The following is a 15,663-nucleotide window of genomic DNA, read 5'->3' on the forward strand; positions in this document are numbered from 1 at the left end:
TTGAACAGCTAGGATATGCAGTCAGCGACAACAAATTTCATCACCCTTTTAAAACGCAGCATTTCAACGCAGTCAGACTTTTCCATGCCACATTACAGCCTGGTCTTAGGTTTGATTGTCCTGAATAATTCCAGGTGATTGCCAAATACTGTCATCTGCCTGGCTACACCCCTTCCAACATAATCCATAAAAATGGTAAACGGCAGGAGCTCCCTGGCATTGTGAGACCAGAAAGTTTGTAAGTGGACTCTCTTACCCGTAAGGGAGGCAGATCATGGTGAAATTCTGGAGCGAGTTGCTCATTAATTTTATCATGCCAGATCAAGTTTTGGTGGTGTGATAAAATTAATCTGCTTTTGTGAAAGTGGGGTTACAGTATGGACAGCCACTACTACACAAGGCAAGGGAACACAGTAGCCTGTTGACATTAAATGCAAGGACATTAAAGCTGTATTGTGTAGGAGAGGTATGAAATCACACGAATCATCAGCAGCACAAGTTTGCAACATTTAACATCAAAATTCATCATAACAAGCAGCAAGAAATGAACTTCTCGCAGTTGCACATCAATGCTACAAGCTTGAACTGTCACTGATGACACTGGGTGTGGTGTATGATGCACGGACTCCGGGAGCGGATCGAAGACACCTTGAAGACACTTTATTAAAATCAAGCAAGTCTTTTATACCTTTACAGAGGGCTGACGTGTCAGCCTGTAACTATGCTCAGTAATTTTCCACTCTTAGCTCTTTTTTTATTACAGACACAGCAGCTTAGCAACTCCCTTTAGCTACAAGGCCACAAGCTCTGCAGACTACTCGGGATCTTAAAAGTTTCTCTTCTTGCTCCCATGGCTTCCTTCCAACAAGCATAACCGTGTCTCTCTCCCAAGGTTTGTTTTCGTTCACTGACGCCACTGAGCTAGCTCGAGACATAGCCACAACTGGGCTCAGAGTCCATCACAAACAGCAAAACCCATGTCAGAGTTTCTACCAGTAAGTGCAGATTTTTAAGTATCTGCCAGAGGAATAATAAGCAAGGCACTAACCAAAATCAGCTACCAACAGCCAGGCCACACAGAAAACATACATTAATCTTACACGGGCAAGGGCAGTTATAGAGGGACTCGGCACCGTTCCTCTTCTGACAGACGAAGAGCAGGTTTCAAAACGAACCAAGTGAAGTCACATACCCAGGCACAAGGCAAGAAACCACATTAACAGGACAGGGCACACGGTCCTGTGACGCACTGTCTCTGGAAAGCCAGCGGTTCGTCAGCTGACTGCATGCACCAAAGTGAGAGCACAGTGAACCCAGCGCAGCGTGATCCTCAGGCATCCAAGGACAACCCCAACTTGAAGCACAGGCTATACTACTACTACATGAGGCACCAGTGCCAATGGGTCTGGAATACTGTACCTGCAGCTGGATCAGTAATTTAAGGATATAACTGAAGAGAAGTCAAAGAAGTATAGAAATAATCAAGACTGGAAAACAGGGCACATAGCAAGAAGCTTCACAGAGCCCAATCTGGTTAAATACATCACCAGGACTGACGTGGGGGGTGTGTGTGTGGAGAAGGGGTTAGCCAAGATAATTTATTCTCAATTGCTCAGACTGAAGGGAAATTTTAGCTTGTTTTCTCAAATAGATGTCTTCATAAGATCGGATAACCTGGAGAACTTGGTATCAGTCTCAGGCTTCTTCAGTTGACCTCATGCAGCTCTTTCTCCTGGAACTGGTAGACAAACAGAAAAGGCGACCTTCCAGTTCCTGAGCGCACTGCTACACCGTCACTGTAAGGCAAAATAAACCTGCAAGGCTAGTGAAGAAGACATCTCCATCCTTCCCCATTTGTCCAGACTTAACCCCTCCCTGTGAACAGATCTAGTTGAAAACAAAAACGGTTTTCATAGACTCACAGAATGGTTTGGTTTGAAGGGACCTTCAAAGACCATCCCGTTTCATCCCCCCACCCCTCCAGGGGCAGGGCCCCCTCCCCCCAGCCCAGGCTGCTCCCAGCCCCGTCCAGCCTGGCCTTGAGCCCTGCCAGGGATGGGGCACCCACAGCTGCTCTGGGCAGCCTGGGCCAGCGCCTCGCCACCCTCGCAGTAATTTCTCCCTAATACCCTCTTTCATCTTGCTTCTTGCCATACTGTTTGATTTAGTGGTATTAGCAAATGCTTCAAATTCAGCTTAATAAGAGTTAACACCTCCAGAGAAAGTGTTAGCAGTTGTGTGTCATGTATGAAATATCGGGGAACAATATATATCAGAACTCCCATGTTTGCAGGGGAATTGGAGCAGAAAGTGGAGTTGGGAATTAAAAACACCTGTCACGTCTGATGCAAATACACGTAGATTGTAATTTAAAGCAAAATACTTGCCTCCAAACAATGCTGAGAGAACACAAGTGACCTCTGATTTAATACTGAACTCCCAAAAGGGCAGAATAAATGTGTAGTTTTCCTCAAAACACCTGGTGACTGCAGGAGGCTGGGCAGTGACTGATTTCAGAGAAACATTTCTCTGAAGAATTAGTATCTTTCATCTGGTATTTTTCTAGAGCTTCTTTTTTTTAGCAATACATCAACACACGTTCAAAATTAGAAACAAGCCAAATAAACAGCAGCTGTGATTTTTCACCTTCCTATGCTGAAGTGGTATTTTGCTGACCAAATATTTAAACTGACAGAACTAATTACTGCTTTTTAGAGTATCCAGCAGACCAAAACAGAAACGGACCCAACATAATAACTCTTCTAGAACAATCTTTAAACTCCAAGCCAGCCAGCCAGCATATTAACTGGAATCACAAAACAAATTCTGGGCATCCTCTACGGCTAGTTTTATCCTATTGTGCAGTTTGTCCTCTTCATCACATACTGAAAATGTGCACATACTGCAAGTGATTCCAGAGCAAAAGAAGCCCACGTGGCTCTACAAATCTCTCACTAATTTTTAAAGGGGTTTTCTTTCAGGTATTTTCCTAAAAAGAAAACAAAACAACAAAAAGGTTGTACCAAGCAGGGGGAACCATTTTTAGAAATTCCTTTTTTTTCCTGAGTCCTATTTAAAGCTACAGCAATTCTACATCACATGCATGAATCAAGATACTTAATTCTTGCATCACATATGAACCTAACCAAAGCAAATCAAACAACCTATGTTAGAACTGCCATGGTTGACAAGTTGTATTTAAAAATTCTAAGAATTGACAAGGACAGTATTTTAAGTTCTGTTTTAAGGATGCTGAATACATAAAATGTTTCTTTTTAAATAAAGTTTCAGGGAAAAAATGGATTGAAAAGGAAGAGATTAGTTGGAATTGTCATGACTGATTTACACAGAACTGATCCAGCCAAGCCCTTGTAGAGAATTAAAAGATCATAGGAGACAGTATGTAATTTTTATTCACATATTGGAAAAGAATAGCAAACTTTCATTTTCAAATCCCATCCTGATCCTTAATTCTGAACAAGTTAGTTCTGTAAGCAAGCTAGTGGAAAAGCTCAAGACACAAAATAAGATGGCAAATGCAGCAGCTGCTGCAGCTGTCAGGAGCTGTTGCCGTGGGCCTTGGTCCTTTTGCTTCACTAGTGATTTTGCAAATTCCATTATTTGATTTCCCCAAAGAACTCTGAGAATCAAGTTTGATTTTATTTCCATTTCAACCAAGCGATTCAAATGAATCACTTTCAATATGCAAGCAATTTCAAACACAACCTTTGTTTGTGTTTGATGTATTTGCTCCTTAAAATAAATGGACATTGAAAAATGAACTTCAAGTCCCTCTCAGTGGCGTACTTCTCACATACTGCTCAAGTCAAAGAGAAGCTGCATCTTCCTTTAAAAACAGCCTTTTGGTAACATCATTCAGTTGAACAATTCTGTCGGAAAGCACTTAAACACCAGCAGGAAAGCGCTATGCTAGCAAAGGCGGGTATTGCTGGAGCAGTGCACGCAGATGTGTGTGTCTGCAGGCAGGAGGGGCTGTAATTTAGAGGAAGCAAGGTACAGAAATCAATGCAATGGGCCATGAAATGCAATCAAATTCCATGTGTACATCTTGTCCTACCGCAAAAGCCGGTCAAAACTATGTTGCAGCAGCTATTTTAACTATTCAGTGGTTTTACTTAAATATTAACATCAGTGTGCCACGCAATCAAGGACTCAACATCCCTACCGTCTGCATTTGCACACGTGTCATTACTTTGATCTACAACAGGAAGCGTGGAAGAGGCTGCAGCTGCAAGCAGAGCCAAGATCCACAGCGACGGAGCAGAGCACTCTGCCTAGTGTGACAGTCCCACGGGCACAGCCCAGCTATTTGCTTCACCCACCTTGGCTTCTCAAATGAGACTCTCCAGTAAATAGATAGAAGGAAGCGATTGCACTAGAAAATGGCAAAAAAGAATAAAATACTTTTTTAAAAAAGAAACAAGTCTATTTTCACCTATTTCAATGCAGTAATACGTGCCACTTTATTACAAACTACTGAAACACATATTAACCTTTTAACAATGTATTTCCAAAAAGATGCAAGACTTTACTTAGGATGTCATCCTCCCTATAAATGGCAAAAGCTTCTTTTCAAAACAAATAATCACAGAGTAAGCTTGAAAACAATGTTCTAACGAAAGCATCCTACCCTATAACTTGCCCTTCCAGTCAAGGGTGACTGAAGCTTGAGAAATCTCAGTGCTGCAGTATATTATGTTTCTATTTTCCTATAGCAATCTCACTTGCTCCATCCTCTGCTTCTTACTATCTGCTTTCAACCACACCACGCAGTCACATTAACAATGGCCCGCCTAGTTGATAAAAAAAAGAAAAAAGAGAATAATAAAAAAAAAGTGTCCAACAAACTAGCCAGAGGACCACTGCATGCAAAGCAAAGCATTCAGCCATGAAAAAATCAGCTTGCCAGCACTGTTGGATATTATGTTTGAACCTATTTTAATGGCCCTGTTTCCAATTCAAGAAACTCAAAGCACAGAAATAAAATAGATTCATAAACACAAGGTGCTTAACACAGAAAACAATTGTTCCTCTAAATTTAATTATTTTTGTTCCCTGTAAAAGTTTGAATTTTAAAGGACTTTTCAGTATAACCTTGTACATTTGCCAGCACCTACAGTCACACTCATTTTTCTCTATACAGCTAATTGCATTCTCTTTTGGTGGCCTGACTACAGAATCTTGCGCTTGTTTTCATTGAATTGAATCCTGATAAGGCTAAACTTTGCAAAGCCTAAGCTAAACCTAGGCAGAAATAACTCACAACAGCGCAGACAAGTTGCAAGCAGCCACACAGCAGAACTGTGGCCCACAACATGAGCACGGAGGTAGAGTCGTACCACCAAAAAAACCCCACAGTTCTGCTGAGGTGTATGAGTTATCACGTACAAACACAGATGAAAACATCTTTCCAGTTCACAGGTGTGTGAAAGCCTCTGTTGAAGTTTCACATCCAGTTTTGGGCACTGCTGTCCAAAAATGAAAACACAGCTTAGAATGAGATCAACAGAAGAGACCAGAGACCTTGGAGGAAGAATAAACGACAAAGCAACAAAGTATTGAATCTACAGACTGATCAGGTTCAGGAGCAAGGGTCTAGATGACGCTGACATCCAGCCACCTTCATCTCCTGTGAGATTCATCAACCAGAGACAAGTAAATGATACAATCACACAAACACAGACTGACAAGTTCGATCCCATGCGGTTCTGGCATTTGAACACGCAGACTAAAAATCTGAGCCAAAGCTTCTGCTACACCAGCATCCATTACCCACACTCCATCTTCAGATAAATGTTGGAGCTCTCCTACGCACCACCCTACCCACGCGGGAAGGACAGTCAATACCTATTTAAAAAGCCACCTCACCACCCTGCCAGGTCTCCCACCCCGCTTTGCAACAAGTCAGATATAAAAGCGTCTACAGCACAACAGCTTTGCCTCACCATTACTTGCACTTTGCTGTCTCTGTATTCCACTTCTTGTCTCCTTTTTATGCAAGTCTCTCCGATAAGGCCATGCTCGTGTCAGTTGTGCAGTGCCTCACACAACAGGAACATCACCCATAAAGGGATTTACTTGATGTCAGAGCAGTAAACCAAAAATACAACTGCGGCACGCAGCTTCATGTGATTATGAACTAGTCCCCACTGCTTCAAAGGGGAAGGACCTGGGAATTCTTGATCCTTAACCACAAGACTGGATTTCATACCAGTGCTTTCAGAAAGTATTTGAAAGGGAAAAAAATGTTTATAGCCTTACAGTACAATAGAAAACAAACTTCCCTTCCTAATCATTTCCCTAACGGACAGAGTTTAAAAACATTCCAAAGATCAGCAAGATAGGAAGCATTATATAAATTACTACATAGGATTGCTACTAAGCACCGTAATGTAAGCACTGCACGAGCATACATACTACTGAACTGCAAACCCACCCCACAGGCACACATCATAAAATCCATTTTAAAATCCTCCCAAACGCTCAATTGTAAGTTGTTTACCTGCAACAAGTAAGTAAAGCAACAAATATCATGGGGGTTTTGTCAGCACCTCATTAAGTCAGTAACTTAAATGCCTTTACTTTGTCTATTTTTCTAATAAAAATTACTACAAGGATGGATTTTCAGAAACAGCAGCACTGACGTGGAAAATAAATCCTGCAGCATGGCATCATTTTGCAAGAACACAGCCCAATTAAAGGCATATGAAAAAACACATCTGCTCCTTTAGCTTACCGACTCTGAGGTCTCGCAGCAGAGGCAGATTTCCTATGTCACCCGAAATTAATTTTTGTCTTTTTATTTAACCTGGAGGCACCTGCCTTCAGGATATATCTGACAGAAGTTGATACTAGCAACAAGACAAACTGCAAACTGATTTTCATCCTGTTTAAGACCACATGAACACTAACAATGGAAGTTTTTATATTTATTCTTAAAGTAAAAATACCTAACTGAACAAGCAATGTGTCATGGTGCCATAGGTGTATGCACTGCTGTATGGGAAGAATTAGACAGGCTACTAACGAAGTTTACAGTGCATGAAACCAGTATGAAGTACATTCAGAATTACACAAAATAACTGCAAGGGATGAGACACTTAAGTTAAACACGATAAAACAAGAGGAAGAAATAAAAACTTTATTTCTTCACCTAAAAGAGAAAATTTGTGTTTGGCAGACTTTGTGCAGCATTAGGGTTTGCTCGGTTAACTCTGTTCTGAACAGAGCCCGCATAATTAAATAATATATTTAACATTAAATCTAGCCTTACATGTACCATACAACCTTCAGCACACTGCTGTGAAATACAAGACTCTCCACAACACAAACAGGTCAGGTTTAGTGACTTGCTTATAACCCCACGGTTCACCACAACATGAGGAAACAGAGCCCACGACTCCTGACTCTCAGTTTCAGGCAACTAAGGCACACAGGAGAGCAGACAGCAGAGTCCTGAGAGACCAACCTCCTCCAAAAATCATTCAAAACTGCTTCTTTCTAATTTCTATGCCTATTTCAATACTAACTGTGCAAATTAATCCTTAAATACATTTTTCTTAGCCTCAAAGCCATGCCATTAAACACTTTCATGAAGCTTAGCTTTAAATTCATATTAAAAGACTGTATTTTCTGAAGATTTGTTAGTATTAGTTCATATACTAAGTACATCAATTGTATTGTATCTACCCAAATGTAATATAAATAATGTATAATAAATGTTTTAAAATTATGCTTTGAAAGAGAGGAGAAATAGTCCTCTGCTATCCATAAATACCTAAACAGTTTATTTCAGCCATAGTGGAGTAGCTGTCTTTTTCATTATTTCTTTTAGTTATCTGATTTCATGCATCAAGGCAAAGGAGATTTCCTGTAGGAATTGTAGGATATTTTTATCCTCCAAATAGAGCACTTCATCTCATGCAGGAATCGTGCAGCACACACCTGGACCTCGCAAAGGCTAGTTCTTGCACAGAGGCTGGCATTGCTCCAGAGGATCAGCTGATCCCCGGTCTTTGTCACAAGCCAGACCTCAGATTTCATACTTTAACGATCAGCTATGTACAAAAAGTCACGCAGCCCTGCAACACCTTTTCTTTAGATTTAATGAAATCTCCATGCTTCTGCCATTCTTTGCACAGGGCTGCCAAAGCGTTCTGTCCAGCATCCTGCAACCACACCTCTCCTGAGCTCAAGTCCCCATTATTATTGCCAACTTCCATTGCTTCACTCCACAACTATAACTTCCCTTCCTACAATCTACCCAGAACCCTGCTGCAAGATCATCTTGCTCTCCTTTTACCAGAACTAGGTAGCTGCTTGGAAGACAAGCTTCTCCCTCGCACCTTTGAAGGTGAAATTACTAAATTCCCTTTCAAAGCCATCCCACTGGCAACCCATTTTCTCCCTCTTACTCACTGCTAGAGAATAAACCTTTTGCTGAGGTTGTTCTTGTTCAGTCAGTCCTTTTTAGTTGCCATCTACACAGTTAGACACCGGTCAATCTTCTCTCACAGCTTCCAAAATGTGTTCTCACTTCTGCCTAAAAGATTTAGCATCTGCACTGAACTATCCCAGATTTTACATCATCTGAAGCAGGAACTTAACTCACCTGGCAGAATACACCTACCATACAGGTTCACTAAGTGTCTGCTGCTGAGAAATAGCATTTAAATACACCTCTCTCCCCAACCATCCTTCCACCGACTTTGAGGTACCACCCCGACAAACCACGACACATTTGACTCCCCTTGCCAACACAGATGGCAAAAGGACTCAGAGAAAAGGGCTGCTGAAGACTAATCCCAGCACCAGCCACCTTCCCCCAGCTCTGAGGATTCTCTTTGTGTAGTAACACCTTTGCCTGCCTCCTTGCCAGGGAAAGCCGGCTGGAAAAGCCCGGTCCAGATGCTGCTGTCCTGGGGTACTGGGAAGCAATCCAGCACACAGCAGGACCAGCACAGGGGCTGGATGGTCCTTCACATCGTATCATCTTCTACGGAGACCCGCCACACTGCTGGCCACCTCCACTGGGCTGCCACCCCTGCTCAAAGATCCCCTCACCCTATCCCCCCAGCAAATAACACCCACTTTTCTCCCTGTCCCACATCCACAAAGTCCCCTCTCCCACAGCCCTCCCCCAGCAATCAGCACCCCCACCCTCAAATACCTCAGCAGCAAACACCCCAACGGCGGAATCCCCCCACAGCAACAAGTAACTCACCCCCAAAGCACACCCCAGCTCCACTCAGGACAGAGCACCCCCTTTGCACAGGGCAACCCAACCTGCCCACACAAGGGTGGCCCTTCTCCCCTCTGCTGCCACCTTCCAGCAAAGAGAGCCTCCTGCCCCTACCCCCCCCCTCCATAACGAACTCCCCGCCCTCCAGCCTCCCCCCCAAAACAAGCTCCCCCTCCCCTCAGAGCCCCCTAATAACAAGCCGTCCCCCAAACTGCCAGCGAGACCCCCGCAGGCCCACAGCAACGAGCCCCCCTCAGCCCCCCAGAGCCCTCCCCCGCCGTTGTTAGCCTCTTTCCCCTTCTGCTCCCCAACGCCTCCACCCCACCGCGTCCCCTCAGCCGCTCCCGCCCTTCCCCCACCTACCCCATACGCATCTTGGAGCCAGACTGGCCGCCGCCACCGGGCAACGGGGGCCGCGGCGGGAGACGGCCCAGATGCAGCTGCTTCTCCAGAGCCGACATGACGGCGAAGGGTGCGCTAACGCACAAGGACACACCGCGAAACCGCCCCCCCGAAAACCGCCCCCGCCGAGCGCCGCGGCCGCCACCGGCCCCCGCTCCGCTCCACTCCGCAACCGCCCCACCGGAAGCGGCGGCCCGTCACAACGCCGCCGCGCGGCACCACGGGAAGCGCAGTCCACCGCCGCGGGCACCCGTAGCGCTCTCCCGTGGCCTTCTGGGAAATGTAGTCCGCGTCTCAGCGGCGCGGCGCCGCGTTGCATGATGGGGGCTGTAGTCCCGGAAGTGCGGCTCGGCGCCCTGTGGGGGCGCGTCCCGCTCCCGCCGAGGCGGCGGTTGCCGGGCGGCGGCGCGGCCTGAGGCGAGGCGGGATGCGGCAGAAGGCGAGGGCGCTCGCCCTGCCGGCGGGAGGGTCCCGGCGGAGGGGCGGTGGGCCGCTCCCAGGTGGGAAGGAAGGGTCGGGGCTGGGGGGTACACGTGGGGGCGGCGGCGGTGGGAGCGCGCCCGGGCCCGCGGCTTGCGGGATGCCGGGCCCCTGAGGCCGCTCGCTCCCACTTCCCCGCAGGTACCGGCGACGTCCCCGCTTCCACCAGCCTGCCGCCGCTCGTGGAGGGCCCGCTGCGATGCTTCCTCCGCTGCACCGTCTCCCGAGTCCTGTGGACGGCGCCCAGGCCGCTCGCCGCCGCCCTCGTCCGCCTGCGGTGGTGGGGGGAGACCACCGACGGCACCGTCTTCCAGCCCGCCTGGCGGCCGGGCCAGCCGGCGGAGGGAGCCACCGCCCGCTACGCCGTGCGCTGCGGGCCCAGGCAGCTCGCTGCCTACCTGACAGGTAGAGCCGCTTCGCCCTGGTCAGGCAGCTCAGGGCCGGAGCTGCGGGGAGGCCCGCAAAAACCTAGGGGTTCATCACCTGCCAAGGAACCCCCGTCCGGTTCTCACGGCTTCTTAGGTCGTTTTCCTGATCCGAGAGGCTTTTGATCTCAGCCTGGGACTGCTAGCATCAGGCTCTCTAGTAGTCAGGTTTAGTGTTCAGGTCTGCAAACTGTTGAAGTCTGCTGTAGTCCCCACAGAGTTAAGATGAGATGATTTTTAGTATTATAAATAGGCATTTAAGTGTTTGAAGAATGTGAGGAATAAAAAGATACTCAGGTGAGCTTGCAATGTTGTTAAGGTACTTAATTTAAGTGAAAGATCTGGAGGACATTAATGCAAGCCTGATGTCTAGAGTTTGCCTGTAAAACCTGTGCCTGCTACATACTCATAGAATCACAGAAGGGTTTGGGCTGGAAGGGACCTTCAAGACCAGCCAGTCCCACCCCCGGCCAGGGGCAGGGCCCCCTCCCCCCAGCCCAGGCTGCTCCCAGCCCCGTCCAGCCTGGCCTTGAGCCCTGCCAGGGATGGGGCACCCACAGCTGCTCTGGGCAGCCTGGGCCAGCGCCTCGCCGCCCTCACGGGGAAGGGTTTCTTCCTCATGTCCAACCTAAACCTATCCTCTGTCAGTTTAAAACCATTACCCCTTGTCCTATCATAAGTAGTCCTTTTTATGGTAATCTTGTACTTACTTATCATAATTTATTATCAGTGTAACACTTCCTTACCTGCTGCTTCATTATCATAATTTCATGATATGATATTATGTTAACCTCTAGCATCTCTGTCATTTTAACAGAAATGTTTTAATTGTGTTTAATTGTGACTATGTTGTGTGAGACTGCAACGAAGCCGTTCCTAATTTTTGCAGATATGGGTGTGCTTGTCCTGGAGGTAATGAGCAAACGTGACCATCTTCCTGTTGGCAGAGTGGAAATCACCAGATTGTCCCAACTGTCTCCCAGCCATCCAATCAATGGTTTTTTTACAATAGTTTCACCAACATCTGATAAACTAGGAGAGCTGCAGGTAGTCCTTCTGTCTTTGCTCTTTATTATAAATTGTATTGCTGTAATAGCAGGATAATCAAGTGCCAGGATCAAGCTTTACTAGGTACACTGCAGACCTGGTCTCTGTCCAAGGCATTAGTGAGCTAAGGTATCAAATGAAAAATGAATACCAAAGGTGATGACTCTTTTTTTGTTTAGAAGGATGTGTGGCATTGGTAGTTCAACTTGATAAAGAAAATTTGTAGTCTCTGGGCTGAGAGTGAGTTTTAACAGCGTATTTAAAAATGGATACTCGGTTCTAACGCTTCTCGAGAGCCTCACTGGGCTGAAATTGTAGAAGATTTTGAAATCTGGGACTAAGAAGGTGGTGTTTTACAGCCTCAGCTCTGGACAATTTATGCTGAAAGACAGTTGCCTGTGATTTGAAAAACATGGAATGTGAAATAAGTGGTAGTAAATATGTGAGAGTTTTATGACGTTATGTCATAAAATCTAAATATTACTTTGTGTAGAAAAGCAGTGGTTTTCCATAGCATGACAAGTAAAGTTGAATACAGTATGTGTGGCACTTAATTAAGACTTTTCACATTTTGTCCTTCAGGTCTCACTGGTTTTAGAACCTCTGCCAGAGCTGTATGACACCAGCAGCTCTATCCCAACCACAGATGCGAGTTTAGATACCGCTCCTGCTCAGGGAAGCAGCAAGCCCCAGTTTCCTGCTCCATCACAGCAGTCCAGGCAAACACGGGTGACTATTGCTGACCAAGAGTCTGTTAATGATAGCAGAGCCACAGCTCCCAGGTATCTTTTTTCCCCCATAACAAAATTCTAGTTTATTTTGCAGCTGCACACTCTTAATTAATGGCTATACACTTGTGAGTTATGGATTACTTGATCTTTTTGAATGTGCATTTTGTATGAAATCCAGAAGAACATATTCAGCATTTCAGAGCTTCCAGGGACAACTCCTCATAAATTTGCATCCTACATTGACTTAGTTCAAGCTATGCTAGTTGACACAAGAGATGCCACAAATCTTGTACTTGCAGCTTGAATGTGTCTCTCTGATGGTGTAAGTGGGAGATGAGGAGTCATTAAAATAATGTGTTGCATTTCTTTTTGGAGCGTGTACTGAGGTGGGCAGCTGCAGTGCTAGGAAGAATTTGAAGAGGTTTGAATCCCTTTACCGATCCACTTTAGTTGTTACTGAAATAACGTTTCATTTTTCAATAGAGGAAAGGACCGTTTGGTCTTTCAAGAGAACTGTGAAAACATGAAGGACGCTTTTTCTGCTTCTCATCACCGTCTGATTTTACCAGATGAACGTTTGCAAGTGAATCCTTCAAATCAGCAAGTGTCGTTTCTCACCAGCACTGATCCTGAAGCACCGGATAGAACGAACACGCGGGTGCTTTCTTTGCATAACCCAGCTACAAAAGACTTGCTTTCAGGTTTGTATACAATTGGCACCATCTTTAGCTTTCACAACAAATAGCTCTTGATAATATTTCAGGTGCTTATCCAGAGACAAAGGCTTAAGGAAGTGATACTTTACACATTCTCCCTGTATTATTTCAAACAGAAAATTATAACAAAAAAGTCTTCACTTAAAAACTACTGGTTCAGTCTTGTTGGAAGGTGGCTTCGCTATCCAGATCAGGCAAGATGTGCTGTCCTGGCATGCCTGAGCTCTGACCTGGAGGGGTAAAAGAAAAGGAGGCTCACTTTCACAGGCTGTTTCATCACTGACATGCCCTCTGAGGTGGCCATCAATGGTGCCTGTCATATTGAAAAAACTCTTAGGAGGGCTTCTATGCCCTTAGCATTTTCAGATGGAAAATGGTTTCTTTTCCACCACGTGCCTGTTAGCATCCGCTTGGACCGGATTCAAATGATCATCAAATTAGGGCACGTTTCTTTAGGTGTTGTCTTTAGAGTTATTTTTTATATTTACAGACCTTAAATTAGATATCTGTTGAGATATCCTAAGGTGACAGGCTACTCTGTAAATTAATCTTGCTGCTGCATCTTAATAATGCCCCTTAGTGCCTGATTTGGTGTGCACAGATGAGTTATTTGTGCGGCTCTGAGTGGGAGACTGATAGAGGATTGCTCTCACTTTTGGCTGTGCTATCTGTTATGATGTATAGCACACACTTCATCTCCAGTATGTCAAGATCTTTTCGTAACAGCAGAAAACAGAAGTTTCTTGACTGTAGCTGGCACATTTGTTGTGTTTACACATTGCTTTTAAATTGCATTTGAATGCTGAGTTTTAATCCTTCTGCTTACTTCTCAGCTCTTTTGGATCAAGGCAATAAACTCCGTGATGCCATGGTGGTTTCTGCAATGAAGTCTAGTCCGGACATGGAGATTGAACTGAATAAAGTGCCTTCTTCTATAGAGAGAGACAATCTCAAAGCACCAGCAAAGTGAGTGTGGAAAGGGGAAAGTGAGATTAAGTTTCAAACCGTAAATTTTGAGACCTTATCAGGAAAACTTGAAATACTGAGATTCACGTGATGTAATTTAGGATTCTCATTCAAATAGGAAATTAATTTCTACTTGTGTATAAAAGCCTAAATTTTGTGAGTTGATTTTAATCATCATGTAGTAAGCCTTGATTTAAGTAATTGATTTTAATTTTGTTTTGCAGTATATTTGTATTGATTACAGAATTATTTGATATAGAAATACTAAATGTTGATAAGGAATAAGTAATGCAAGGAACATAGCAAATTATATGGTACTTCATCATAGAGAACAGGTTTTTAAAGAAATTAGTGACATAAATTGAGTACTTTTGCATATTCTATTTTGCATCTGTTGGTGCCAAATACCGATGAAAATTTGCATCTGTAACTGTGTTCTCAGAATTAGTAGTCGTTATCTTCTTCCATATGATCTTTCTTACTAGATTAAAAAAAAAATAAGTGTTTGAGCCTTTTCAGCTTCTAACTCCACCTTTGTTTAGTACTAGGCTTAGTAAGTATTCTCAATTCAGTGAAACTGAAATTTAGAAACGTTAAGAGATATGCATGTTTTTTACAGGAGAAACTTCATTTCTGTTTTTTGGGGAAATATGAATATTACCTTTTGTTCCACTATAAGCCAGAAAATAATGTCATTGTCTTTGACAGTCAGTGATGCTATTGCAAACAGAATTTAAATTATTTCTCCTTAAACTATTCTGATCTGTTTAAAAGTAGACGATTTTGGACTTTCCAGGAAAAATTGATAGAACATCATTTATAAACATCTTGCTTGGTTTTCTCAGGCCCTCTTCTTGTTTGCAGCAGCTGTGCTTAACTTGCTAGATTGGGCCAACCTTTACGGTTGGACTTGATGATCTTAAAGGTTTTTTCCAAGCTAAATGTTTCAGTGATTCTATGACACATTGCGAAGTATGAGATTTTGGATGTGACTTGTAGCAGACTGCAGGGTTACAGAAAGTTTTTGCATGTCTAGAGATTAGGCTACAGACTAGAGAAGGCTGTGCATGACCTTTGATTTTTATCCATGATGGATTAATCTTGAACATGCCTTAATATTTTTATTTTTCCTTTTACTGCTCTCTCTGCTGCAATCACTGTTATCCAGGAGCCCAAAAGGCTTGAACACATATTTTGTGCCAGCTCCTGAAGATCCCCATCTCTTTGCATCTGAAGTTTCAGGTCAGCAATTTGACCTTAACTCTGAAGAGAGAGCAATACAGTTACTGTTGGGCAGGTGAGTGTAATGCACTGGAGATTACTGCAAAATTGTCCTTATTTGACCACTTTATATTGAAAAATGTCTCTTGACTCCAAGTTCTCCACATTTCTGGAAGTGTAACTAGTGAACCATATGTGCAAGTGATGGAGATGTTCTATACCTCTGCTTGTACTCAACTTTAATGCATGACAACCTGGATAGCTCAGAGTCCTTTGATGTAAAAGTGATGTCAGAAGGATTAACCACGATCTTTGATAAAATTAATAGTTGTAACTGTTGTGCCCTAAAATGCTAAGAAGTGCATAAACCAAATAGTGTTTCTTTGAAGAACTTGCAGCTTGTAAATTAAAAG

General features: G+C 44.1%; 2 protein-coding genes across 8 annotated transcripts in view; one reads left to right on the forward strand and one right to left on the reverse strand.

The window, feature by feature from the left end:
- PPME1 (protein phosphatase methylesterase 1) overlaps window positions 1–9,859 on the reverse strand; it is a 34,523-nt gene extending 24,664 nt beyond the window's left edge. Inside the window, exon 1 of the mRNA XM_040585234.1 lies at window positions 9,626–9,859. Coding sequence (XP_040441168.1) covers window positions 9,626–9,723 — 98 coding nt within the window. The 5' untranslated portion in view covers window positions 9,724–9,859. The remainder of the gene's footprint in view (window positions 1–9,625) is intronic.
- A 176-nt stretch (window positions 9,860–10,035) lies between these two features.
- The window catches only part of C2CD3 (C2 domain containing 3 centriole elongation regulator), a 52,752-nt gene continuing 47,124 nt past the window's right edge, over window positions 10,036–15,663 (forward strand). For 6 of the 7 annotated variants that reach the window (XM_040585217.1, XM_040585220.1, XM_040585219.1 and 3 more), the window contains exons 1-7: window positions 10,036–10,164; window positions 10,286–10,549; window positions 11,459–11,616; window positions 12,199–12,398; window positions 12,828–13,048; window positions 13,897–14,029; window positions 15,198–15,326. In XM_040585217.1, the coding sequence (XP_040441151.1) occupies window positions 10,092–10,164; window positions 10,286–10,549; window positions 11,459–11,616; window positions 12,199–12,398; window positions 12,828–13,048; window positions 13,897–14,029; window positions 15,198–15,326 (1,178 nt within the window). In that variant the 5' untranslated portion in view covers window positions 10,036–10,091. The remainder of the gene's footprint in view (window positions 10,165–10,285; window positions 10,550–11,458; window positions 11,617–12,198; window positions 12,399–12,827; window positions 13,049–13,896; window positions 14,030–15,197; window positions 15,327–15,663) is intronic. The other variant, XM_040585218.1, reaches the window with a different exon arrangement.

This window comes from Falco naumanni, chromosome 2 (genome assembly GCF_017639655.2).
Source record: "Falco naumanni isolate bFalNau1 chromosome 2, bFalNau1.pat, whole genome shotgun sequence".
Taxonomy (NCBI): Eukaryota; Metazoa; Chordata; class Aves; order Falconiformes; family Falconidae; genus Falco; species Falco naumanni.